Source organism: Monodelphis domestica, chromosome 6, assembly GCF_027887165.1.
Source record: "Monodelphis domestica isolate mMonDom1 chromosome 6, mMonDom1.pri, whole genome shotgun sequence".
Classification (NCBI taxonomy): domain Eukaryota; kingdom Metazoa; phylum Chordata; class Mammalia; order Didelphimorphia; family Didelphidae; genus Monodelphis; species Monodelphis domestica.
Window position 1 is genome coordinate 250,444,046 of NC_077232.1, and position 27,959 is coordinate 250,472,004.

The following is a 27,959-nucleotide window of genomic DNA, read 5'->3' on the forward strand; positions in this document are numbered from 1 at the left end:
GTCATATTCTCAAATAATTAAATCTTGATCTATGCTGCAGCCCTTCCTAAATCCTGTTACTCTGAGTAGGGTGGAGATTGTAAGTTCCAAGACCTGGTTCTGTCATTCCAAGTATCTCTATTGTATCAATTCTAAAATCAATCATGACTCAAAGAACTTCCTGTTCTATGCTTAAGCATAGGTCAAAGCCCTTTCCATTGTTTAGCAAAAGGTTTCTGCCAAGGGGTTTCACATTCCAATAGAGTTCTTACTATCAGTAGGAATTTTTTTCCAGTACGAGATTTCCCAATGGGGAAATTTCCAACATTCATAAGTCTAAGAAATTTTAAGGTTTACACTGTCTAGCTGGAGAAATTATTGGAAACAGATTTGGAACAAAAATATTTTTATAACAAAAAATATTTAAAACAATTAGCTAATATTTATTCTAACAAGCAAATAATACCCTTGGATTCAGCAATATCACTGCTAGGTCTATATCCCAAAAGGATAAAATATATATTATATATATACATTAAATTATATCTCTAATAATAAAAATGTTATGAGGTTTATTAAGGATTATTAGAAATCAAGGAATAAAGAGGATACAAAATAAAAAACCCCAAGCTTAGCTTACTACTATACTTGCTACATCATTTCAATGGAAGAGAGCATGGGAGGCATTACTGCCAGTTAAATACAAAGTGTGATCTCGCCTACGTGGAGACTCAGGTGAGATTATAGGGAATTCTGGGAAATATCAAGGCCTTCTGGGGATTGAAGTCTAGGGTTCAAAAACTCCATTTTTACTACATATATATATATATATAATATATATATCACATATCTATATCTGCTCTTTTTGTGATGGCAAAGAATTGGAAACTAAAGGGATGGTCCTTCATTGGGGAATGGCTGAACAAATTGTGTTATGACGGTGATGGAATGTTACTGTGCTGTGAGGAATGATGAGCAAGATGAATTCAGAAAGAGCTGGAAAGACCTGAATGAACTGATGCAGAGTGTAATATAAAGAACCAGAACATTGTACACAGAAACTAAAATGTTGTGGGACAATCAAATGTGATACTTTGTTTCTAAAAGCAATGCAATGATCCAGGACAAGCCTGAGAGACTTATGACAAAGAATGCTAACCAACACAAGGAAAGAACTGTTGGAGTAGAATACAGATGAAAGCATATGATTTTTCACTTGTTTATTTGGATTTCTGCTTTGGGGTTTTGGTTTCATATGATTATTCGCTTACAAAAGTGAACAATATGGAAATGTTTTGCATAATACATGTATAACCCAGATTGAAAAAAAGTAAAAATTAAACATTTTAAAAGTATTGTCCATTCAAACAACTTCAGACACCCATCAAACTGGCAAAAATAATTAAAATAAAATTCAGTGTTGTACAATCATAGACAATGGGTATATTCATATATTACTGGTGGAATTTTAAATGGGTAGAATCTCTTCCTAAAAATATTTGGCATTGCAGTAAAAGAATTACAAAAGTAATCTTACTGTTTGACCCAACAAGCTTCCAATTGGAATCATTTCCTAAAATCACTGCCAGAAAGGGGGGCAGAGGTGGTGGTTATGATATTACTTGCACTTATCAAAAACTATTAATAACTTAAACTGTCAACAATGGAGAATATCTAAATAAATTTAGTGTAACAATGTAATAGAACATTATAATGAAATCATGATTTACCTAGATGAGGATTACTATTCTTTTCATCAGAAACATCATATCTATGGCCCATTTATCAGGACATACAATTTTTTTAGAAGGAACATTTCCTTGTCCAATGAGATTTTACTTCCATATCATTTCTTTTTAAACCCTTGCCTTCCATCTTAGAATCAATAAGAGGTACTGATTCCAAGGCAGAAGAGGATAAGGGCTAGGCAACTGGAATTAAGTGACTTATCCAGGGCCACATAGTTAGGAAGTGTCTGAGTTCAAATTTGAACTCAGGACCTCCCATCTCCAGGCTTGGCTTTCCATCCACTGAACTACTTAGCTGCTCCTTTACATATCATTTTAAAATAGTACAATATTCCTTTTCAAAAATAATTTCAAAAAATTTGTAACACTTTTCTACTTATTCCTCTTCCCTCAAAATTATGTAAATCAACATTGATGCTCAAAAAGAAAGGAATTCAAGGTCTGGATCAATGACACATGTAAAACCCAGTGGAATTGCTTGTTGGCTAAGGGAAGGGGGAGGGAGGATGAGAAGAGAGTGAAAGAATATGAATCATATTCTAAATTAATTAAACAAATAAACTTAATTTAAAAACAAAAAAGAAAGGAATTCAGTTTCATGAAAGAATGAAGTAATCTCATTGGAAAAAATATTTAAAACTGCTAACAAGTCCAAAATGATGAGGTTATTTCAGAAATCTGATACAGCAGCAAAAAGCTGAAAATGTACATGACTTATAAATATAACTGTTCTACAAAAAAACACACACCCATTTAAATTCTTAACTTTTTTTTTTTAGCATTTGAGCATAAAAATCATTTCATCTGATAAAAGCATTTTGTTAGAGAAATATGAATGATTCCAGGAAAAGTGCTATTTTTAGGTAGTACCCAGATTTTCTAAATGCATCATCAATGACAACAAAGAATATTTTTATTTTCATGGATTTCTCATTAGGAAATCCAAAGCACTTCCTTTTTGAGACACTACATTTCCATTTCATACCATTAGGCAATTCTCTTGGAATATTAGTTGCAAAGGTGCCAGGCTTCATGATCACAGGAAGTTTCTTACCAAGAATTCCCCACATCAGTGAAATCACAACTAGTCAAAAAGTGAAAAACCTATAAAAATCAACCCAAGTTTAACCACCATATATAAGGCTGTGAACATTTAGAGAAAATAGCAAACAGTCTAAAAACAACTACTGCCACTGCAGGTGGGCATTTTTTATTTCCAATAATAAAATTTGTTGCAATCTCTTTCTTCATAATAGCCAAATTGAGGTGATATTCCTGACCATTAATTAAAACTACAGAGTAATGCCTTTTACTCATCTCTCTTCCATGTAACACTGTAATCAAACAACATAGATGTGTTGACTTGAGATAACCCAAACTCCCCTTATTTTTCTTTTACTTCCCCAGTTTTAAAACATTTAGAAATGGTTTAAATGGAAAAACAAGTACCTGCTGTGATCAAATACGCAGCAACAATTTTGTGCTCAATTGGGGAAAAGACTGAGGGACCTTCCTTTTCAGGTGCCAAAGTCTTGACTGAATTGTTCTTAAACATTTCGTTGAGTAGATGTTGGGGAACAACTTCTCAGACCAGGCTTCAGAAGGTATGAAATGTTTTCAGGGTAAGATTGTTAGGACAAATCAGTTCCACAAAAAGACCTCAAAAAGAAGCCCTTTCATTGGAGGGTTTCCCCCACTGGATTTAATTGGGCTCAACTGCAAATGAGTTAAGTTCCCAGAAGATAAGCTTAGCTGAACAAAAGGCAGCCAACACTAGGCGTTCTGACCAAGATTCATGGGCATTAGTCTAAAGAGATTATTAAGTATTGGGGTCAGGCTGGGAAAAGATTCTTCTAGATCTTGTGAAATGGATTGCCTGTTATTAAATCTATATTTTGGAAAAGGGGAAGGTAATACAAAGGGAAAACAGCACATATAAATAATATTGCATTTATTAACAGAGAAGGGAAGAGGAAGGAAAATGGGAGAAGGGAAATCTGACAGCTTTACCCTCTAATTAAACGCACTATTTAACAAATTCCTAAAGGCAAGTTCAACAGGAAACCAGATTTCTCACACTCAGTCCTTTAATGGGTCAGGTACAGGAACCCAGCTGAGTCTTCAGATGTCCAAAAGAGAGACTGATTTCCTCCAATTTTCCTCTCTGTACACCAGAGGGTACTGGGGAAACTCCTACTCACTCTTGCTTGATGATATTCAAAGAGGCTGCTTCCAAGATGTCCAAGGGAGTTCAGAAGAGATCAGACCTGCACCCTTTGGGCTTTACTTCTCAGCTCCAGACTGTCAGTTGGGGAACTGTGTCTTCAACAGTTTGGAACTTTTCCTGTCAGCCCTGGGAGAATTCTGAGTCTTGAGGGCACATCAATCAAAACTCTTTGCACCCTGTCATTTCCCTTGCTACGCTGTTGAGTGTTTTCTAATTGCATTTCACCTGGAAGAGTTCTGAGACTCAAGTTCTAAGGCCAGAGAGATGTTAAAAGAGGGCGTTTCATGAGCCATCTACAATGAAATGTGGTGGGATCCACTGGGCTTGGACTTGCCAGAATTGAGCAGATAAACTCCAAGTCACCAAATCAAGATGAGATACTTCAGTCTGTCTATTCCAAAACATCTTGTGGACTTTAGACAACAGATAGGAACAGAAGAGCTGGGAGCAAGCCGACATCCAGGACTTGCATTGGGACCACAAAGAGAAGGGCTTTGAACTGCTACAACCCAAGAGAAAAGCTCATCATGTCAGGACCTACTTCTGAGACTCAGCCAAGACTAATCACATTCTCCTGGTCTTCACCTGAGCAACTTCCCTTTGATGGACGTGAGGGAACCAGGGGGAAGACAGAAAGGAAGCTAAACTGAAGAGGTAGAATGGATCTTAAAAAGTTAATCTAGTTCAATTCCACCCCCTCCCATTTTGCAGGTGAAGAAACTAAAACCAGATAAAGTAATTTGCCCACGGTCAAACAGATAGTAGCCAGGATTTGAACAGGCAGGGGGCAGGAAATGGGGCTTCAGCTATGTGGAAGTATGACATCCTGATAACTCCTCACCTGTAGAAACAAATATAAGTAAGTAGTGACAAGATGATTATGATGCCTACTTTACAGATGAGTAAAAAGTTTTCTTTAAAAAATACTAATTATTTTCAATTGAAAATTTCAAAAATAATTTATTTTTAAATTTGATTAATAAATAAAATAACCTTAAAATTTTTAGTGGTAGCATATTGACACTACTAAATAGCACTTAATAAAAAGTGGTTAATAAAAAAAGTTGTTGGGGTATGAATAATGCCACTTTTGGTCAAAGACATGAACAGAAGTTCAGGCCTAATTAATGACTGATATCCATGTGAATAACTGAAATAAGTGAGCTAGCATACTTAAAAACTTAACGATGACACAAAGCTAGGAAATACACTGAATGTATGATGAAAGACTCCAACATCTTAATAGGCTAAATATGAAAATTAATAGGGATAAATGTAAAGTCTTATACCTGGGTTCAAAAATTCAATTTCAGCATGTAGAAGAGGCATGGTTAGACAGCAGATTGTCTAAAATAATAGGGGGAGGCACTTAGTGGACTTATAACTTAACATAGAACTAAGACATAGTGGCCAAAAGCTTCCAGGCCTAGAATTATACTCTGCACAAGTCAGATGGTATCTGAAAGTATTATATTGGGTTCTGGATACCATACAGTAAGCAAATCAGGATGGTGAAAAGTTTTGGCAATCAATGCTACCCTGAGTATCAACTGAAAGAACTTAGGATGTTCTCTTAACCTGCCTGGGTCTGTTTCCTCATCTGAACTAGATGTCCTGAGGTCCCTTTCTAGTTCTGAATCTAAGTTAGATTTAACAAACTTGTCTTAAGATACTATGTTGAAATAAACATTCTACCCTAAAAAAATCTCATTTTGACTATAGGTGAAAAGAATTCTCTGGATTATCAAAGCAATACAAATCTTACTACCATTCATGACATCTTTTTCTGTACAGCAGAAAGAGGGCTGGATTTAGAGTCAAAGAGCATGAATTCAATTCTAGCACAGACTGAACTCTATAGGGGAATAACTAGAGAAGGACTCCTAAGCTACAATTCTATCATTCTGAACCAGCAGAGCTTATTTGCTGAGGGATAGTAGCTGAGTCCAGCAACAATTTACAGATGCCAAGCCCACCCAAGAACGTGCTGCTCAGTCTCCAACCCAGGTTTTTACAAAGCTCAGACCTTTCTTTCAGGATGTGCAGCAAAAGGGAAGGTAGAGAAGGCTGAATTTTGCTATCAAAAACATCTAATACATTAAAAGTCTGATACACACATACACAAGGTCAGTGTCGGAGATAACTGGTAAAGGAATTGAAATTCTTAAACCTCACCGATAGCAATCCACCTTTTAAGACTCTGGGTCCAGCTCATCATCCATCTATCTGCAAAACACCCTCGTGGCAGACAGGTGCAGTTGCAGTCAAATGAACTGACCGTGGAATTGATGACTTCTGTCACAAAGTGAGTATTAATTTTCATTACCTCTGCTCAGGAAGAATGGCTGGTCACTGCATTGACCAGAGCTCCGTTTTGATGTTTTTTCCTTATGGTATTTTGAGTGACTATGATGTTTAGAGAAGTTTGCTGAAAAATGAAAACTTGTAAGGTGGTTTTGTTGTTGAGTCAAATGCTTTTTTCATAATCAAAAAGTTCACAACTGAAAAATACTCTGAAAACTAAATGGTTTTTTTGGTCAGGGTTTCCCCGAGTCAGGACAGCTATATGAGGGAGCAATACTGAAAACAGCCTTTGGATATAAACGACACAGGGGATTGTTCTATCCTCATATGGTCAGACATTTGGAGAAGCTTCTCCCAGGAGACTGCTCCATATCACCAGGCCCCTCAAATCTCAGAAGCCTCTCAGATCTGACAGAGCAACCATAAGCAGCTTCTACCAGGATTGCTCAAAGTATACTTTTACCCTGATTCTAATACAGTGGCCTAAAAGTTTCCATTAGTCCCAAACAAAATCAGATATAACTTGGCCCTTGGCAGACTGCATTCCATTTTGTCCTTTATGGTGATGTTCCCAAAGCCCCAGGAGGATTAGAGGTTAAGAGCCACACTTTCAGAAAAAATCAGCATAACAACTAGCTTCAGTCATCCTTAGAAATGACTTCTAGAACTGGGAGCTAATAATCAGTCACTAAAACTGCTGAGATTGAGTTCTGAGTTTTCTCTACTGATGTTAATAAAAACATTACATACCTCATCATTTATTTAACACCATACAGTACTATCCACACATGGTCATTTAATAAATATTCTTTAATAATAAGTATAGCTTACATAAGAATTCCTGGATTTGGTTATTGATCTGATAGAGTACAAGATATAGATTATATTTCTATGCCTTTAAAAAAAAGGCCAATTACATATAACTTAATGAAGCCATACACAATGAAAAACAGAAGTGACAAATGGTTCAAGAATTCCATTCCTTTCCGTATTTTTCTCTACACCAGACTGATATATCATCTACTTATGACCAAGATCATAGTCTTAGTGAAAATAACATTTTAAGAATAATAATGGGATATCAAAATTTAGACTGTAGGAATGTCATACAACCACTAGAGGGCCATATTCATCCATTTATTTATCACCACCTCAATTTTATAAATCCAGAATTAGAGATTTATTTTAGCACTGGAAGGAACCTTAGAAGTCATCTAGGCCAGCATTCTCATTTTAGAGATCAGAGACCATGATCACAGACATTATAAGATTTCAGGGTTTACAAAGTTCTTCACATATGGTACAGCAATGGCACAGGTGTTAGAGGTATTATTTCTATTTTACCAATGGGGAAATTCAAGAGAGACTCAAGGAGTCAGCCACAATCAAACATCTTCTAAGTTCTGGAGGCAGAATTCTAAACCTAGAATCGCCTTAATCAGATTACAAGTACCCTTTCCACCTTCTGCTTCTTTACCTAATTTAACCACTTCATTTTGCAAGAGGGCACTGATTTTCCAATCCAAAGAGGTTCAGTGATTGCCCACTATCTTTTAGAATATTAGTTCCATGAAGGTCAGGACCAAATCTTACATAATTTCTCTCCCAAATTCCTATGCAGAGTAGAATTAATTAAAACCTTTTAAACTGAATTGACATAGCCATGCAAAACTGAAGTCTCTCACAATTGCAAAATCTATGCACCTTCTCATGCAGCCTCCTGATGTTACCATTAATAACAGACATGATCTACTCTTATGCTTTGCATATAGTAAAGTTTTGCTAACCTAATTTGTTACTTTCTCCCAAAAAAGATTTCCTCAAATTATTGTTATAGGAAACTGAGCATTTCTGCAAACCCAGGATACTTGAAACAAACACATTTAAAACATTTACCAGAAAGCAAATTGGCTAACTTCCTGATGCACTCATTCTATTATATAACTTCTATAACATAGGAAAATGAAACCCTAAACAAAGAATTTGGATAAGAAGCACATTTAAGTTAAAACAAAAGACTAGTCAAAGCTCAGGTGTCTTAAAGCTTACTAACTGCTACCATGGATGGACATTTCATTATTTATTTCCTCACCTGCAAAAAAGAGTTAACACTTCCTATTTATATTTTGGGGTTGTAGGGAAAGCCCTTTGTAAATGTTAAGAAAATAAATTTCTCTTCCACGAAACTGTTATGTCAAAAAAAAAAATTATAGCTCATACTCCCTTCTATAGCAGACATTTAATCAAATAATTTTAAACTTCAGCCTGTAAGCTTGTCAGAAAATCTCAAACTTGTCGGTAAATTTATTTAGACTTAAGGAAATATAATCTTGCACAAACAAAAGGGAAAATAAGCCCCTCTGACTATGTTCTCTTTTGTCCCTGGAGGTTTCTAGATTATGGTGAGCACATACACACATAGTGGTTTTTAACAGGTTTCTGCCACCAATAATATAAATAAAGCTATATTGTGAATAAAGCCTAGATGGGCCATTAAAAATGTCTATTATAGACATAAAAATATGTAACATAGAAACTTCATGATTTAAAAAAAATCAGGAATCCTACTTTATATAGTATTTGTAGCCATGATGCCCACTCATTTTATCCAAAAGCAATTTACTTACTACCACCAGTGATCTTTTAATGCTTGATGGTCTAGGTAGATAGAAGGGGAATCATGGGAACAATTTAAGAGAAAGTTATTAAAACATAAAAGGTTAAAAAATGTGAACCTCAAAAATATTCTTATCCTGAATCTCAAAAAGGGACTTAACATTACAAGTTAATTATAAAATGCTGGGTTTCCTGGAAATTTCATTTCAAGAAGGAATTCCCAAAAAGCCTCTCATATCAACAAATAAGGAAAATAATAAGACTTGGAATAAACAATGGTCAAAGCCAGACAACAATGCTGAAATTTATACTTCCACTGATGCATGAATCCCTGAGTGCTTTTAACTATACCATTCTAATAGTTTGCCAAATGGGGCTCAAATACATCAGAAAGAAGACAAAGAATTTATGCAACAGAAATCGAAGTTGTAAAAAATACTATAGAAAAAATATACTATTATTTTGCCCTTGGGGCACTGACATCACCCACTTGGGTGCAGTCTGATATTTCTATCATAAGCCAAGAGAAAACACTTGACCTTAGTACTTGTTGAAATTTTAACCTAATAGTAAAGCAATAATTAAGTCCAACAGGACCTTTCCTGCTCAAACATGAGTTCCAGTTTGCCAAAGCCTCAAGAGTAAAAATCACACTTATCCAGATAGTTTAACTGACTGAGGAAAAGTCAAGCAAAAAAAATTTTTCCTTCAGAATACTAATATGGAATTATGACTGGAATCTCAAGTGGTAATCAAATCAACAATAAATTATTACTCAAGAAAAAGTCATAATGGTTTCCAAACTTTGCCTAAGGCATGATGGGCAAAGAAAACAATATTAATAACATCTTTCAAAAGTATCAGGAGGAAAAAAATTAGTGTAAAAATTAACGTAGTGGCACAATGTAAAACTGTTGAGGTTTCTTGCAAATTTGAACAGCTGGAATAGTTTTATTAAAAGCACTCATGAGAAACCAATGAGGACCACTGTTTTAAATGAGCATATGTGAATATAAAAATTCCAGAAATTACACCATAAGAACACTTTCCTGAAACCAGTATTCCATGCAAATATTTTTGTATTTTAAATTTTCTTAAATATATCAACATAATTGTCATACAAGCTGGATCAGTCTCTGAGCCCACTAATTCAATTTTCTGTAGACCCTCAAGCTCACCTTCAACTAACAGGAGTCTGAATAATTCATGAACACTTTAAATCTTTAAATTCCCAACAAATAGAACTAAATAAGCAGAGTACTGTGAAATAAATTGAATATTTCAGATCATAAGTTGAATGAATTATAGCCACACATTATAATGTCAGTAATTTCCAGCCAGTACTCAATTGAAGTAACTAACCCAAATTTCTATACTTATTTCTTAAATTTCCTATCAGTTGGCAAACTTCTCTTCACCTATACAATTTATCAAATTACCTACTGATCAAAGTAGTAAAGGAATCACAACTGTTGTTACATAAAGTGAGCAGTCATTTAAAAAGTGTTGAGTTGCCATATACAATAAGTATTTGAGAAGAGTCCATTCAACATAGTTTATAAGTACAATAGTACCATAGCACTAGCACAGTTCAAACTGAGAAGTTATGAACTGCTTTTATGCAAATATATTCATGTCCGGGCTGCTAAAGCTTTTTAAAACTTATTCATTGGGCATTTAACTTTCAAAAATGAAGTCAAGCCTTAGTAACAACAGCTATCAATTTTAAAACTAAGAAAAAGGTTAACTTTTCATATTTAAAAATTCCAAATTACACCAAAAGTATTACTGAACATTTATTAAGCACCCACGGAGTGCTGAACATTGTACAAAATATATAAAAGATTCAAGTCCATGCTCTTTTGGAGCAAAACTGTCTCATCCTTTGCATCCACTTTGCATGGTATGACACTGTTGATACACCGTCATAAAATGACCAGTTCCTCAGTATTGTATTTGCTTTAAAAAAAAAAAATCTTGAGATCCACAGCAGAAATAATTCCTTAATTCTGAAGAATAATTCAGAAAGTCAACTGATGAAGTTTACTTGCCCAAAGTTCCACTTTAGTGTCCTCTACCTAGAATATGAAGAAAAATAAAGATTGATAGGAATATAATTTTTACTAATATAATTATACAATCAAGGTCAAACTGCATTAGTTCTTATCAATATGTAATTATTGATACACTAACCCAGCTATCATTTACCTTAACCATCTAGTACACATAAAAATAAATATCTAGATGTTACCAACTAATAACATACTTCCAAGTTTTAGCTATTGTCTAGATTTATATAGTTAAACTTGTATGCTACAGGTCTTCAAGTGGTAAATTCTTTAGAAAAATACATTTAAAACATTGTCAACGAGAACCAAGAAAAATGTTCATATATAACTCAGAACTTTATGTGGAAATTTCTTTAACTCTCACCTCTGAAGCCACCACCCCCTCGTCCTCCTCGGAAGCCTCCACCACCTCTTCCACCTCTAAAACCACCTGGAGAAAAACACACAAAATACAAAAGTTAAATTCTCTGAAAATGATAACTTTTATGAGGAAAATACAACTAGTAGGCAGAAGAATGCTTTAGTAATCCCCTCACTGGACACCAAGCTAAAGTTTAAAATAAGTCTTAAACAAAAGGTAGAAAGTTATTTTAAATGAGTTCCTTTTATGCATAACAATCATATATAGAGTAGAATTAAATGCCAAACTTTGTGTTTTAAATTATAAAGGCTATGGGGAATAATAGTGACAAGATCAAAGTATCATAAAAAAGTTTTAAATTCCTTGTGAAAGTGAACCCTAGACTAGACTTTAGATCATGAACATTTTTCTAAAATTAAGACTACCCTGGTTGAAATAGACTCTGTATATAAGACTTTCTAGAGATTGGAAATTGAAGACTGGGTAAGAGATGAGAATGAAGACTGGATGTGAAAAGTCTTCAGCACCAATAAAAATTAATTAACTCACCTATTACAGTACAAAAAAAAAAGGCCAATAAACTTCAAGAAAGAAAAGGATAGAGAAACAGTATACAGGATACTATGAGGGAGGAAAATTTGAAGGGGAGGGATGACCAATTGTGTGCCAAAAACAGTGCTGGAAAAAAAAGCCCTTATATTTGGCAAGGTCTTGGGCAAAAAGGAACAGACTGTGTCTACACCAAAAAGGGTGAATGCCAAAAAACATATCTATATTTGGGGATTGAAATATAACCTTTTGGGGTAGGGGGGAGGAATTTGTGAATTTATTGGTGTGGGCAACATCCTGGTAGGGGAACTCCCTGGAAGGATGATGAAAGCTGTAAAGATGAATATCAGCAAAATTAGGAAAGAAAAAAGGAGATGAGGTAATGGGATAAGTAATTAATGTATTTTATATTAGGATCAACCAGCCACCTAGGACCTTCCTTCTCCACTTCCTCTTACCAATGTACTCTGTAAGATTTCACAGACCTTAGCTCAAAACTTAAAAAAAAAAAAAAAAAGCATCTATTCTTATCTCTTTTCCCATCTCACTTTGACTATCATCACACCAATTTATACATAATGTGTTCACAGACCCTACCTGAGAATCACACCATTTTCACTTTTCTCTCAAGCCTAACCACAACTTGATGATCTTTCTCTCTAGCCATCATCTGCTCTCTAGTCTCTAACCATTCAATCACATTTGTTGAAGCCCTCGATAAGTGTAAGGCATAATACCAGGTAATTAGGGGGGCATAACGACTAAGGCAATAATCCCTACCCAAAAAGAGACTATAACTAAAAATCTCATTAGTTTTTTTAACCTAATTTTTATTAAAACTGTTAAATTGCATTTAAAAAGTTACAACATCAGCATGGAATACTCAAGAGTTCTAGATTATGGAGTGAAGAGTGGAATGATGAAAAACTATATCTGCTGGAATTAGAAGATGGGTTCAAACCTTAGTTTTTTCTTTAGTGTTGTATGACCTTAGACAAATCATTTAACACCCATCAGATGACCTAGGTGGTTTTCTCTAGCTACTGACCTGTGTTCATGTTCTCACGGAACTATATTAATCCTTTGTCAATGAACCAATTGAAGCTATAGAAAGATTCTGATTAAAGGCATCCTCAATTAAAATGGGACCCATTAAAACAAAATTTAATCTATATTAAGATATCAAATAATGGTGTAACCACCCAATATTTCTTGAATTTAAAATCTGAAAAGCAAAATAAATGCTACAGAAAGAAACCTGAGTTAGAAATATCATTATGGTGACAATAGTGAGAGGAAGGGGAAGCCTCTGGGAGGCACCATCTCTTCACATGATTCTGTTCTTCTTCAGTTCCCATTCTTACAGATCCCACTTTATATACAATGAAACTTACTCATAGTCACATGGGGGGGGGGGGCCACCAGGAAGGAGCAGAGAGGGGGAAGGGGAACACATGTAGAGTTGTATACAGAAAACCGCTGAGTCTTCTATATCTCATATTTCCCAGGTCTCAGATTCTACCTATTGATGACTACTACAGCAGGAGCTATGATCCAGAGACATTAGCCTCCCTCCTTAGGTGAGCAACTAACTCTACCACCTCCACCATACCACTGGGCTGAGGGGAGAGAAGGGCAAAGGTCATATTAGTTCATAGCTAGAACTCTTATTTGTTGAAGAAAACTCACCATCTTCCAATAATATTTAGACTGTAAGGTAAATTTCAGGTACAAAATAGTCAAGCTTGCCATGTGATTATTACCTTAGACGATGAATTTAGAATCTAATCCTTACAAAGCATGTGTGCTTCCAATGTATTGCCTACTTTTCCTCTAGAATGCAGATAAATCTCATTTCAGTCCTTTACTGTACCCAAACACCCCACTGCTGAACTAGGTAGAAAATGTAGTTTTTTATAGTACTTGTAGAGATGAGTCAAGACATATTCCCTGTACTTATGAGAAAGAATGCTATCTACATCAAGAACCATGGGAGCAGAAATCCAGAAGAAAACATGATTTATCACTTGTTTATATGGGTATATGATTTGGGGTTTTGATTTTTAAAAGATTACTCTGTTACAAAAATGAATCGTGTAGAAATAGAATTTGAGTGATAATACATGCATGACCCAGTGAAACCGTCAACTCCAGAAGAGGGGAGGGAAAAGGGGAGTAAGAAAACAAGAATCATGTAACCATAGAAAAAAATTTAAAAAATAAGATGATCTTCAGGAAGTAGCCTAGGCATACAACCATGAGCACTTCCAACACATTACCTATCCTTCCCAAATTCTTTTTTTAATTTCCAAATTTAACAAATGTGCCTTTCTTCCAAGTCTTTGATAAACAAAATAAATGTAATGGTAAAAAGATATTTACTGTAAAGATGAAATTAAAAGACTTTTCCAATAAAAACATCATGATAGTTAAGAGCTGAATTCATTCTGAGGACTTGTATGCGAAAATAATTATTACCTATAAGAGTGATGGTAAACCTGTGGCATGGTTGCCAAAGATGGCACACAGAGCACTCTCTGTGAGCATGGGGCTGCCCTAGCCTCCAGTGTGTTACTAGAAAGGCAGAGGGACTGGGTGGAGCTGCTCCCCTCCTCCTCTCCACTGTGCCTAATGACATTTTTTCACAACTCCACCCCTTTGCCCAGCAGCCCCATAAGAGGGCACCCGGGGTATAATGTGAATGGTTCACAGGCACTGGGGCCACTCCCCTCCCCCTCTCTACACTGGATGAAAACATTCCTCACTTCACCCACCCCATTGCCCAGCAAGAGCATTTTCTCCCTCCCCTATGTGAGGTAAGGGAGGTGGCAGGGCATGCATGCCCAGCACTCAGTGGGAGGGAGGGGCACGGCATTCAGTGTGGGGGATGGGGTGGGGGGGAGGGCTCAGCTTGTCATCTTTTAAAGGTCTGCTATCACTGACCCATAATATTGTTTCTGTGGTAAAAATTGCCTTACATTTTGAATATTTCACTCATAAATTGGGTGCAGCAAGGAATAGTAGCTACACAAACAAGCATTTTAAATAGCAAAAAATTAGTTATTTAAGAAAAAGAAAAAATGTTCTATAGGCCTCTTATTTTTTCAAAGCACTGGCAAACTTTCAAAGTCTTGCAAACATTTTATCCAGAGCTAGAACTATGAATTTTACAACCCATATAACAAAGCATTAAAAACTAGAACTACTTATATTTTATACATTTAATATTCTTCCTTTAAAAGGCTAAAATAGGTTACATCATTATTGAGCAAGTTTTTTACCTGGACACTAATCCATTGGAAAATGTATGTAATTAATGGCTCTTTCAAATACGCAATTTACTAATAGCAACATTTGTTAGAAGATTGCAACAGGTCTTAAGCCTATTTGTCCTATTTTTAAATACCTAACTCCTCCGACCCATTTCTAAAGATTTCCCATCCTTCATCAATGACAAGAAAAAAGTTCCTATCCTCATGTATTTCTTTCAAAATGCTAGCAAACTTTCAAAGTCTTGCAGACATTTTATCCAGAGCAAGTATGAGAAATAACTTACCACCTCTACCTCCTCCACCTCTACCTCCTCTTCCTCCTCTGCCACCACCTCCTCTTCCTCCTCTACCACCACCTCTTGGAGGTGCTTTTTCACCTGGTGGTCGAGGCAAGAACCTTTGCAGGGGCAGCAGTTTGTATGGGTCAATATAAAACTGAGGGTATAAGGAAAAAGCAGACTGTGTGAATATGCACAAGCCATTTGCCTAATAAGTTTCTTAATCACTCCCCCTTATTTCTATTTACTAAGCTAGATTAAAAAAAAAAACTTTCAAGATGTCACCAGGATGAGAATGCCTGAAAAATTAACTTTGAAAACTTCAGTTTCAATTTCAACCTTAAATGGAATGATTTCTCTCCAGCTCACAACAAAAAAGTGCCAAAAGAAGATCAAACAGACTGAAACTCAAAAATATAGGCACCCGTCATTCACAACTTTAACAAAACAACCAAATCAACAAATATTTACAGAGTATTAAAGACACTGTACTAAGATCTAAAGGATAATAAACCTTACTTTGTTTCCTTGCCAGAACCAGTGACACAAGATTTTACCTTAAAGGTATTAATAATAGGCTTTTAACTATGAGTTCTGGAAATAAATGCACTCCAAGTAGAGACTTCAGTATATGCTTTTTTAAATCGACAGAATTCTTTAAAAAAGGCAACATCTTGTTGTTTTACATTACTGAAAGGTAGTTAATTTTCTAAGAAAATCCTAGACAAAAACATCAAAATATTGTATTATATATATAAAAAGAAAAGTACCCACCAATTACATTATAAACATAAAATTGTACTCAAATTTACCAAAACTCTATACTACATATACACCAGGAAAAATCTACTTTAATGTATCTGAAGTACATTAGTACATTAGAAGTAATAGCATTACTTACTACATTAATAAAATTATTTCACTAATGCTTTCTAATTAGGAGTCTTCCAAAGCATATCTCTGAAAAGTGAACTCTTCAAAGTTGAATGTAACTATAAATTAGTGATAGACAAGTCAATGCTTGCTTAATCAGATTTTGACAATGTTCAACTTACCTTCTGTAATTTTTTAAAAGAAGAGGCCTTCATGTTTTCTGACAGTTTAACTGAAAAATACTATCAAGTTTGTTAAGGAATAATAAAGACTGGATTAGCTGGCCAAGCCCAGGAATACTGTGCCATTCCAACAAATGAAAAATTATGGTATAGGGGAAAGTACAGTCAGTATATAAGCAGATGATAGAAGTCTTCAACTCTATACTATCCCCTATAGCAAACTTCTGTTCATGGGACTACCTAATACAAATCTCATAATTCTAAATCCCATAATAATGTAACCTATCATTAACTTGTATTTTATAATGAGAAATCTCCATTACCAGGACAAATTTCAACCTCCATCCATCTTGTAAGTGTATCTCACTTACCATAAGTTCTTATAAGAATTGTTACTTTGTTTAAAAAAAAAAACACATTTCTCCTCCTCCCTGGATTAATCCCACTTTTCCTGTCCCCAAATTGTTAAGATTTTATATTAGACTAGAATGAACTGGAAACATAGTTAATATTGTTAAGTACGGATCTCTGGGTTTTAAAGGGGGGAAAGGATACAAAATCTCGAAGTTGTCCAAATATCTCATCCACTTTACCGATCTGTTCTTTGTTTTCTAAGTAAACTGGAGCATTGAAATAAGGCACTTTATTTTCATGTGTTATACATTTGCAAACAATGTCATCTTCACAAGGATGCAAGAATTCTCCTAACACTGCAATAAAAAAAGGTCATGTTACAATATTAAACATTAGTTAAACCAAACCATCCCATAAAAATACTCTTTGGCTTTCTGGCTTTATGTTAAGCCTCTTTATACTCCCATTTCTATGACCATCTTTTCATTTCTATTTCCTGTTACTTAAACCTCCAACATAACGATGTATTCTCCAAGGCCCCAGGCTTTTTCTTTTCTCTCTACTGTCATTTCTTTTTTTCATTCTAAGAATCTTCTAGTAATGTTTAAACTATTTATCAAGAAGCACTTAATAAATGCTAACTTACCAAAATGTTCATTTGGATGGTAGTTCAAACTCAGAAAGTTCGAAACTGAACTCATTTTGTCCCTCTAAACCAGATAGTCTCACCATCCTTCTGGGGCCTCAATCATCTGACTTAACCTTCTCTTTCATCAATGGAATGTAATCCATCCACTTCCTAACATGGCCTTAACAATTTCCCACACAAATAACCATCCCTTCATCTCCATTCTCATTTTCTGATCATTGTGGTGGTCTTTATCACTTTTAGCTTGACTATAGCAACCCTTATAAGTCATCTTAAGATTCTAGCCATTTCTACTAGTCTTTCAAAAATTTTGTTTTTATTATCACTTCATTGCTGTCAGTAGACTATTCCTTCTTCCCACACGGAACCTAGATTCCAAAACAGATCCTCAAGGGCCTCCGTAATTAGCCTTATCTTATCATCTCCCTTTCATTCAATAAAATCAAGTGGCCTCCTTTCATAACCAGAATCAAATATAAAATTCTTTCTGACATTTAAAATCCTTCATAAGTTGGAGCCCTGGTAGTTTTCAAACCTTCCTGGACTTTACTCCCCACAAACACTGTTCACTCTGTGATCCATTGACTGACCTCTTCTCCTGCTACTCCTCACCTAAGACCCTCCATCTCCCACCTCTGGTAATTTCTATTGGCTGTCTGTCCCTCATTGGTGGAATACTCTCCTCCTCATCACAATGTCCTAGTTTCCTTCGTCTCAACTTAAGTAAGAAACCTTTCCCAGTCCCCCCCTTCACTTCACTGCGTCCCCTCTCATTATTCTTAGTTGCAAAGTTGTGTGCAGGTGGTCTCCCCCATTCGATTTGGGCGCCATTCTTGGTAGCCCCATTACTCAGCAATCCCAAATACACAGTGTGTGTGGTCTGTCCTTTTTTTTTTTTAAAGAATGTCTTAAAGGTGCTTGTTGACTTGATTAGACTTAATCAGCCAGAATTCTGGCTAGTCCTTAATTACTCTTCCCTAGAAACGCTCCCCTTCGCCCATCCAAATCACAGCATGTCAAGCCCCAGCTTGGTCGCACTTCTTCCCCAAGTAAACCCCAGCTTTAATTAATCTTTCTCTTATATTTCCACAACCCTGCAAGAAGTCCCACACTTTCTGTTCGCCGTAGTTTCTCGAATGGGTTCTATCTCCCCGAACTTCAGGTCTTACACGCTTCAGCCTGTAAGTTCAGGGACAGCAGGGGGAGGTTCCGAGTCTATCCCAGAGTCGCCATCTCTAGACAGCCCGGCACATGGGCACCTCGAGAACGCGCTCCACCCCCGAGTGCGCGCGTGCGTGGGCGTGACCTACCAACCACGTTTTCTGGGGGTCCCTCGTTGTAGCCTCCCTTCTGAAAGCCTCCGCGGCCGCCCCCTCCTCGGCCGAAGCCTCCCCGGCCGAAGCCGCCGCGGTCCCCTCCTCGACCTCCTCGGCCGCCGCCACGGTCCCCACCTCGCCCTCCTCCTCCTCGGTAGTTGTTGCCACCGCCGCCGCCACCGCCCCGGCCGAAGCCGCCGCGACCGAAACCGCCCCCCCCGCGGCCTCCTCCGCGGCCGCCTCCGCCTCGAAAGGACATGCTCGCCTCCTACCTGAGGAAGGAAAAAGAACCGGCACGACCGGGGCTTGACAAAGTTGGAGAGCCAGGTGAAAGTGAGAGACGCTTACCCCGGGCCGGAGAGGAAGGTGCGGGTCAGCCTTCCCCGCCCCGCTCCCCACTCCTCTCCCTCACCTCCGCTCGGTCCCCAACATGCGTCCGAAATCCCCGGCTCCTGGCGCGCCCTTACGCTTCACCCACCGGCGCCTCGTGTTCTTGATTCCGCAGGCGCGCGCGCGCGCGAACACGCACCTTCGAGCTGCGCCTGCGCAGAGACGAAGGCTACTTGTTCCTTAGTCCCACCCACCCACTCCGAACTCCCTCACTGGGGCCCCGCCTTCCTCCTCGGCGATGCGGGGCAACCCTATGATTTCCCTTCTCTTCCTCCCCCAACTGCCATCGAGTCGAAAAAAAAGGACCGAGCGTGGTTGAAAGGACCAAAGTTTGGGCAACTGAATCTAATAAGTCAGGAGACCCGGAAAAAAGGGGGAAGGCATCGGCAGGGGGCAGACATGTTTGCCTCGAGCCCAGGTTACGTAACCAGGAGGATCCGGACGACATCCAGAGCGCGCGACCGTTTTGCGACAGGGAAGTTGGGGGTGCTGCACGGCAGACGCCGGAAATAAGCGCTGGGGGGCGGGGCTGAAATGGGCTGTGTTATGTCAATCAGTGTGGGCGGAGCCGGCTCCTTACCTTCTGCTGCTTTCACTGTTTCTTTGCTTTTCCTGCCCCGCCTGTGGGTTTTAGGGGCTTCCTCCGCCTGCTAGGCTGCGGCTATGGCTGTTCCAAAGTGAGGCACCATGCCAGTACAGACGCTTCCGCTCTTGCCAGGGCTTCTAGGAGTAGCGCCGGCCTGCAGCTCGGAGTAGAAGTTTAGTGTTACAGCTATTTGACACTTGCTGAGTTCCTGCACTGCTCTTGTGACAACAGCCGATCGTGAGACCATCGTTGGGCCTTGCAGACTTGCACCCAGACCCTTTTCCTTAGATTATCAAAGGGGGGGAGGGGGTTAGTGTTAGCTGAGTATAGTAATTTTGAGGTTATATAGAGAGTAGAGGAGTAGAGACACACTCAGAAGCAATCTCTGAAGAGAGCTGTAGATCTGGGGATGTGTAGATAATTAGTATTAGAGTAAGTTATATCCAAATTCCTTCTAACCTGTCCCTATTTTAATTAAACAACTGTTACTTTATAACATAGGGTTCTGTGTGTGTCTCATCTCAGGGTCTGGCTCTGCCTGCACTGGGCTTGGGTGGCCTTCCCAAAACCAGGTTACTCTTCTGATCCTGGCCTAAATTACATCCAATCCCATCCCCAAACCCCCTCTATTTATTAAATTAGCAAGTTGCTTGAGGCCAGGAAAGCCAAGTTCAAATACCGGTTCAGACATTTATCAGCTGTGTGACCCTGGACAAGTCACTTAACTCTGTATTCTTCAAATTTCTTCACCTGTATAACAGTCCGACCAGCGGCTGCTACATAAAATATTTCCTTAGTGGGTTTGGGCTTGAGACAGAGAAAAGAGTCGGAGAAAATGGGTGATAAATCAAGAGACACAGACAAGTTAATTGAAATGGGGAGCGGAGCTGGCCCCTGATAATATTTTCCTTGGAAAAATAATTAAAGGAAAAGATGAGAAATAAGAGAACACATGGAAGTTAGAATTCCAAGATAGAAAGCATGTGGCCAAGAGTGGTGCTAGGACAGATAAAGAGAAACAGCAGGGAGAACTCCAAGGTTGCAGGAAACAAGAGAGAGAGCAGGGCGCCTCACCCCAGCCTTTATTGTGGATTGAGAGGTAATCAATGAATGTGTAACATAGCATGAAGGTCTTAACATTGGTTGGATAGACAATGACAAGATCAGAGTAGGTGGGGATTCACCTGACATGCGCTTTTCAGAGGAAGGAGGTTTGACAAGGTGAGGGCTTAGGCCCAGTAATTCTCTTGCCCTTAGAACTGCCTATACATTCATCATTAACTGATCTGATCAAGTATTTAATACATCAACCATACTTCCATGCCTGGTATGTTACAACCTGTAAAATAGAGAAAATACTATCACCTCCACCCCCAGGATGTTGGGAGGATAAAATTAGATGTTTGTAAAGTGCTCAGCACAGTCCCTAGCATCTGGTATATAAAGGTTAGATATTTTCTTAAATTCTTACCTTCCATCTTAAAAATCACTGTGCATTATAGGTTCCAAGTCAGAAGAGCAGTACAGGTTAGACAGTGAGAGTTAAGTGATTTGCCCAGGGTCACATAACTAGGCAGTGTCTGGTGCCATATCTGAACCCAGGACCTACCATCTCCACACCTGCCTCTATCCACTGGCCCATTTAGCTGCTCCCTTAGCTTTTATTATTATTGAAATGGGAAAAGAGAAATTAGAACTGTACGGAGGAAGAGGAAAGAAAAGGCTTACAAACAAGTTTGCAAAGGACTTGCAGCACACCACAGAACTATAAGGACCCTATTCTAGAGGTGGGGAAGATATTAAAAAAAAAAGACAGTGGGACAGTTGAGGCCATTAGTTCCTATACCCTGGGAGAGCTTGGACTAACAACTTCCTGTGGCTAGCTTCTATGTAAGCCAAGTGGGAGTGGGCTGACCTTTTCTCTTCAGAGCCAAAACTACCTGTCCTGCTGTCCTAGTGTCCTGGTATTGAGATCCTACCTACACTTGTCTTCCAATTTGTCATCTAACTATGTTCCTGAGTCCTGAGTGTGTGACCTGACTGCTGTGAAGAGAAACTGCTGGCAACCCAGTAACTGACTATGGGAAAGTCCTGAAGCCATCTTGGGCCCAGGCTGAAAAAGGTTTAACTCACCAAGAATTCAAAGCTACTACTCTGACAACTATAAACTTATATAAACATTAATTGGGAGGATTAGTTAGATCAGGTAGTTATTCAGTTGGGGTTCATAGATAGAGAGTATAGGAAATAGGCAGCTGGAAGATAAGAAGACATCCTTTTGCAAGGCCAGTAGAAAGGAGGGAGGAGTATCTAGAATTCATAATTTAGGGATTCCTAATTCCTGATCCTCCTATCCTGCTACATTTTGAATAACACTGTCTTTGATATTTCTGAACCTTGGTCTAAGAATCAGCATTTGGGCCTGTAAGAGCCTGCCATTTAGGTATATCAAGTAACCATCAAACCTTGATATACCAAGTCTACAAACTTAACATTGATATTACTCACATATATCTGAACATAGAGTGATGGCAGTGATTTTCCCCAATTTTCTGATCACAGTAAGCCAGAATTACACTCTTTTCTCCCACCTAGAGACTCTGAGCCCTTCCCATTGTGAGATCTTGGACTGGGATAGGGCGTTTTGTTTGTTTTTGTAAAACCCTTACCTTCCATCTTGGAATCAATACAGTGTATCTGTTCCAAGGCAGAAGAGCAGTAAGGGCTAGGTAATGGGGCTTAAGTGATTTACGCAGGGTCACACAGCTGGGAAGTATCTGAGGTCAGATTTGAACCTAGGACCTCCTGTCTAGGCTTGGCTCTCAATCCACTGAGCTACCCAACTGCCCCTTGTTTGTTTGTTTGTTTGTTTTCCAAAGCTAGATGTTGGTTTATTGACTGAAGAGAGTTCTCCAAATAAAAATCATAAATCCCAACACCTCACAAGAGCCAATAAGTTGTCTGCCCTCACATACCTTGAAAACTACTTTATGTGAAACAAGAAACTGGGTATCCTATCTCACTTTTCTGAAGTCTAAAAACAGTGCTAATAATAGAAATAACCTGACTAGGTTAAACTTGAACCTGTTTACAAACCATCTTTCTCATTTTCCACTTGACCTAATCATCTCACTTCATTTTGTACCTTGAACCTGTATTTAAGAAGTTTTCTATAGGGTGACTACTGTAACTTTTAATAGAGACAAATGAAATTTGAATTTCAGGATGTGGAACTGATGTCCCTCTTCCAGATACCCTGATGCCACTTCTAAGACAAAATCTTAGAGCCTTAAAATTTTGGAGCTGGGGGGGCAGCTGGGTAGCTCAGTGGATTAAGAGCCAGTCCTAGAGACGGGAGGTCCTAGGTTCAAATCTGGCCTCAGCCACTTCCCAGCTGTGTGACCCTGGGCAAGTCACTTGACCCCCATTGCCTAGCCCTTACCACTCTTCTGCCTTGGAGCCAATACACAGTATTGACTCCAAGATGGAAGGTAAGGGTTTAAAAAAAAAATTTTTGGAGCTGGATAGAACCTTGAAGAACTCGCAGTTTATTAACATCCTTTCATCTCTATCAAGATGGTATCTAGCCACTTTTGTTTGGTTTGGTGTTTTTTTTTAAACCCTTATCTTCCTTAGAATCAATATTGTGTATTAGTTCCCAGGATAACACAGCTAGGAAGTATCTGAAGTCAAACTTGAACCCAAGACCTCCCATCTCTTGGCCTGGCTTTCAATCCACTGAACCACCCAGCTGACCCCTAACCACTTACTTTTTGGCTTGTATAGTTCATACTTGCCCTATGCTTGTTACAAAAATGTCTAGCCATATATACATCCTTGCAGTTCACTAGCTTCCCCAGATATTTGTCACAAAGGTGGCTTGCTATGAATTATGAGCTTATGCAGTTAGTTAAAAGCATAAGATTTTAGATTTGTCTCTTACATTTTATCTTATACTATTGTTGATATCTCACAGCTAAAAGGGCTAAGTTTTATTGGAGCTTTTAAGGCTTACTACTGTCAGAAAATTGGAAGAAATCACTGAAACACCCTATTCTTGGAAACTCCTGTAAAAACAAAATAAATACTGGAAATGTTATAAGGAAGAGATAAGTTTAGTAGGACAATTAAGGTTTGAGAGGACAGAGGCATGAGACCAACAGGGAAAGATTCAGGAATGTTGCAGGGAGGAGGTAAGCTGAAAACTCGGAGTCTCTGGGGGTCTGTCTGTCTGTCTCTGGATTTGAACCTGGAGGGAGTGGATGCTGAGTCCTGAGGGTTTGACCCTCTCCTTATTGCAACCTGTGTTGCTGTCCTTGTGTGGTGTGTCTTGGAAGAAGATCTTAAGAGCTTTCACTATCCTGTATCAACATCAAGCTGTTAGTAAGCAGAGGTCTGAATCCATCTGGATTTGGGACCTTTCCCCTGGATCCCTGTCTGATCTTTATTGACCAGTATCTCTAGTATTTTAGCGCAGGATATGTAGAACTGGGACTGGGGATTTTCAATTTAGCTAGGACAGGGAGATGAGAGTAGAAAATCAACTCGCTGAAGATCCTTCGTGAGAAACCCTTAAGTTTTGAGGTACTTAGCTAATAAAATTGGTGTTGGGGATTTTTCCCTTTCTCTCTTAACCTTTCCCTTTGGAAATAAAATACACTTTCCATTTACTGTAACTTTGGTTATCTGTGTACTGGTCCCAGATCAGGGTCTGGGCTGTCTGTTAGACCCTTTTGCCCACAGTGTAGAAACCTTGATACCAGCCCAAAGTAATTCAGTTAATCCCATCTAATCCCATCCCCCAAATACCCCTATAACAGAAAGCAATAATTTTCAAATTGCTCATCTACAAATTGATGTTTATTATAGAAAGATGTAAATTACAAAATGTCAAGATCCAGGCCTGTCCCAGCTTGACCAAGGAGCCAAACCTTGTATATCAACTAGTCTTGTTGATATACAACCTTGTATATCAACTATAGTCAACTAGTGTATATATAGGGTCAGATTACACAGACCCCCTATTTAAAAGAGGAGTGACTACTGCAAATATGTATAACATGGAAATGAGTTTTGAACAATGATACATGTATAACCTAGTGGAACCACTTGTCAGCTCTGGGAGTGGGGAGGGAAAAGGCAGGGGTGGGGGAATCACAAATCATGTAACCATGGAAAAATATTCTAAAAAAAATAAGAAGAGGCATGAACTTCTAAATATCTCTTCTCAGAAGAGGTGACCAGAAAAGGTATTTTTTTTTAATAAGGTATATTCTATGAAGAAATGCTCCATTTCTTGTATGGCAAAAGCCAAGGTTATTCTTATAGCTTCAGAGTCAATTGAGACACCATAATGTCTGACAGTCCTCAGGACAGAAATCCCCTCCCCCCAACACCTACTGAAACTAACAGCACCACCACCACCCCAGCACCCTCTGAGACTTGTGAAACAAAGAACAAAGCAGTGCCTGTTCCACCTGACAGAACCCTGAAACTTCTCATTCCTTGACCTAATAACAGGTTCAAGATGGATAGGTAGTCTGAATGTTTGCTGTCTGCACCTTGCTAAGAACTTTACAAACCTAAGAAACCATCTGCCCCTACCCAGAAACGGCCAATGAGATTAATCCAAGATCACCTCATCCCTTCACCCCTATTCTTCTCCAAACTTATAAAACTATGTATCCCCCCCACCCAGACAGGACCCTTTGCTAATCCTCTTGGCATTGGGCACCCCTTTGCTGCTCCAAATAAACATTGCTGTATCACCCTACTCTGGTTTCATTTGTCTCTTGGTCAAACCTCCATAAGTCAGACTGACAGTGTCTGAACACATTCCAAGTTAGCTTCAAAGCCAACTGAGATATGATGTCTGGACACATTCCAGGATGCTGGCTGCATGAGCACAACTCCCCTTGGCAAGGATATCATGCCAAGGCATTTCGGAGGATTTTACTCACAATATGATTGTTGATTACTGATTCTCATACACAGTTATCCAATCAATTAATAATTGGGATAATTCCTTATAATTTATCACTAAAATACTGATTCATGGGATTACATGTAGAGAATATACAGTTATACAAAGGCATAAAATAGTGACTATAAACTGAAATTGCTTAATTATATTGTCTTTTACACTCCCTGAATTCCATTATAAAGTACACATTAAAAGTTTAACAAAACCAATATTCATTTACTAAGTACCTACTGTTTCATACAAAGGAACACAAAGACAAAACCATCCATGTTCTCAAGAAGCTTCCATTCTAAATGGGAATATAACTCGTACAAATAAAATATGTAGAATAAGTTTTTAAAATGATACTACAGTTAGGATCAGGAAAGCTTTCTACAGTGGGTACAGAAACTGCCTCTTGAAGGAAGTGGGGAATTCTGAAGCAGAGATAAAGAGGAAGTATATTCCAGATGTGGTGGATGAATAGTTGAAAGGTAGGAGAAACCAGCTTGGCTGGGCCAAATCATGAGAAGGTTGGTAATATATAAGGAGTCAATATGTAAAAGCCAAGCAAAGGACTTTGTATTTTATCTTTTCTGGCTACAATGGGACAACTAAGTGTTGCACAGTGAGTAGAGTCTCAGGCCTATAGTCTGGAAGACCTGAATTCAATTCTGGCCTCTGGCACTAGCTATATGATTCTGGGCAAGTCATTTAACCCTGCTTGCCTCAGTTTCCTCATCTGTAAAATGAACTGGAGAAGGAAATGGAAAACTGCACTAGTATCTTGCCAACAAAACCTCAAATGGGGTCACAAATTGGAACAAAATTGAAACAAATGAACAAAAACTGTCTACAAATACTATGAAAATAAATTGGCGAGTTATGAAATAAAATATTTATTGAAACTATTCAATATAAGTTCAAAACTGTTTAACTCATCAATCAGGTTCAAACTGTTCGGATACTTTTGATAGAGGTAATCAAAAGTATCCTCAGAGATGAAGTGAAGCTCAAATGTGAACTTCCCTTCAGGGCCAGGTGCAAGGATGCTAAAGAGACTCATTATAAAATAAAGTACTTATTGAAATATATAAAGATAAATAAAGGATTTCTAATTCTAAGGGATTTTAAATCCACCTAAATAAACTCCCAGGTTCCACAAGGAACCACTTCTCCTGTGTTTCACAGGCTACACTAATCCTCCCTGATCTGACTAACCCAAATTTATACTATCTAAATAAAAAACTACTGCTATTATCCTTATAAATCTTAACTTCACCTTCAAATTATAAAATAGCAAAGGCTAGCTGGTTGAGTCTCAACAAGAATCCAGTCTGTTAAGACTCAGAGTCCAAACCAAAGAACAGGTTTTTCTTTGTCTTCTGTGAATCTTAAAATTTCTCAGACTCTACCTTGGAACATTTGGTTAAGGTTATTCCCCATTTTAAACAATGAAGGTACTTGGTCAGGAATGTATTGGGAACTCTAACATTACTCCACCCATACTTAGGCATACTTTAGGGGAAGATAAAGTTGTAAACTCCTGATGGAACAATGAGAAAAAGTCCCCAACTCATACTTATAGTAAAGCTAGAACCTTAAGCTAGGTCTATTTTTAGATCTAATACAAAAGGATACTAAGTTCCTATAAAGGTTAAATTAATCACTAAAAGGTCAAGCAACTTACAAAGGGCAAGCTTAGCAAGAGGTGTGAGGTTTTAGTCTACTCAGAGAAGGTGATAACAAAAGAAGATGTGGATAAAGAATGGTCAGTCCCATGGAAAACATCTGCTGTGATCAATAGATGTGAAAATTTGGGGGAGGTGACATAAAAGAAATTTCTCTTTAAAAGGAGCTGGCTCTCTCAACTTAGGGAGAGTTCAGACTAGTGAGAGTTCAGAGTAGTTGGAGCTTGGACTAGTTGGAGTAGCGGGGCCTTGGAACTTAGTTGAGTTTGGAAACTGAATTGGAGGGTCTCTCTGAACACTAGAGTTTTGCCTGGGACAAAATCTTGTGGTGAGTGGATAAAAGACTGATTTAGTTTTCTCTCTTAAAGAGAAAGGTCTAGGCTATTTGGCCTAGACCCTAGCCTTTTCCTACTATTTCCTCTTACTCTGTCTCTCTCCCTTCCCTTAATTCCTTCATTCGTATTAATTAAAATCTCCATAAAGCCCAGGTGACTTGGATGTTTCATATTTGGGAATTTTTCCCATGGCGACCACTTATTTTTTATTTAAAATC

The 27,959-nt window shown here is 38.1% G+C and overlaps 2 protein-coding genes across 3 annotated transcripts in view; both read right to left on the reverse strand.

Moving 5' to 3' along the window:
• Positions 1–6,924, reverse strand: part of RRH (retinal pigment epithelium-derived rhodopsin homolog) — a 30,272-nt gene extending 23,348 nt beyond the window's left edge. The window contains exon 1 of the mRNA XM_056803085.1: positions 3,929–6,924. The gene's annotated coding sequence lies outside the window, so the exon portion shown is untranslated. The remainder of the gene's footprint in view (positions 1–3,928) is intronic.
• Positions 6,925–7,050: 126 nt separating this feature from the next.
• On the reverse strand, positions 7,051–19,392 carry GAR1 (GAR1 ribonucleoprotein). 2 transcript variants are annotated; one of them, XM_007495994.3, is made up of 7 exons: positions 19,256–19,392; positions 18,772–19,049; positions 17,014–17,168; positions 16,459–16,518; positions 15,410–15,560; positions 11,308–11,373; positions 7,051–10,952 (listed from the first exon to the last, which is right to left on the reverse strand). In XM_007495994.3, the coding sequence occupies exons 2-7, from the start codon at positions 19,034–19,036 to the stop codon at positions 10,939–10,941; spliced, it is 711 nt and encodes a 236-aa protein (XP_007496056.2). In that variant the 5' UTR covers positions 19,037–19,049; positions 19,256–19,392; the 3' UTR covers positions 7,051–10,938. The 2 variants fall into 2 exon arrangements, with proteins under 2 accessions (XP_007496056.2, XP_001362130.4); XM_001362093.5 differs by having other exon boundaries at positions 19,190–19,328.
• Positions 19,393–27,959: the final 8,567 nt, after the last annotated feature.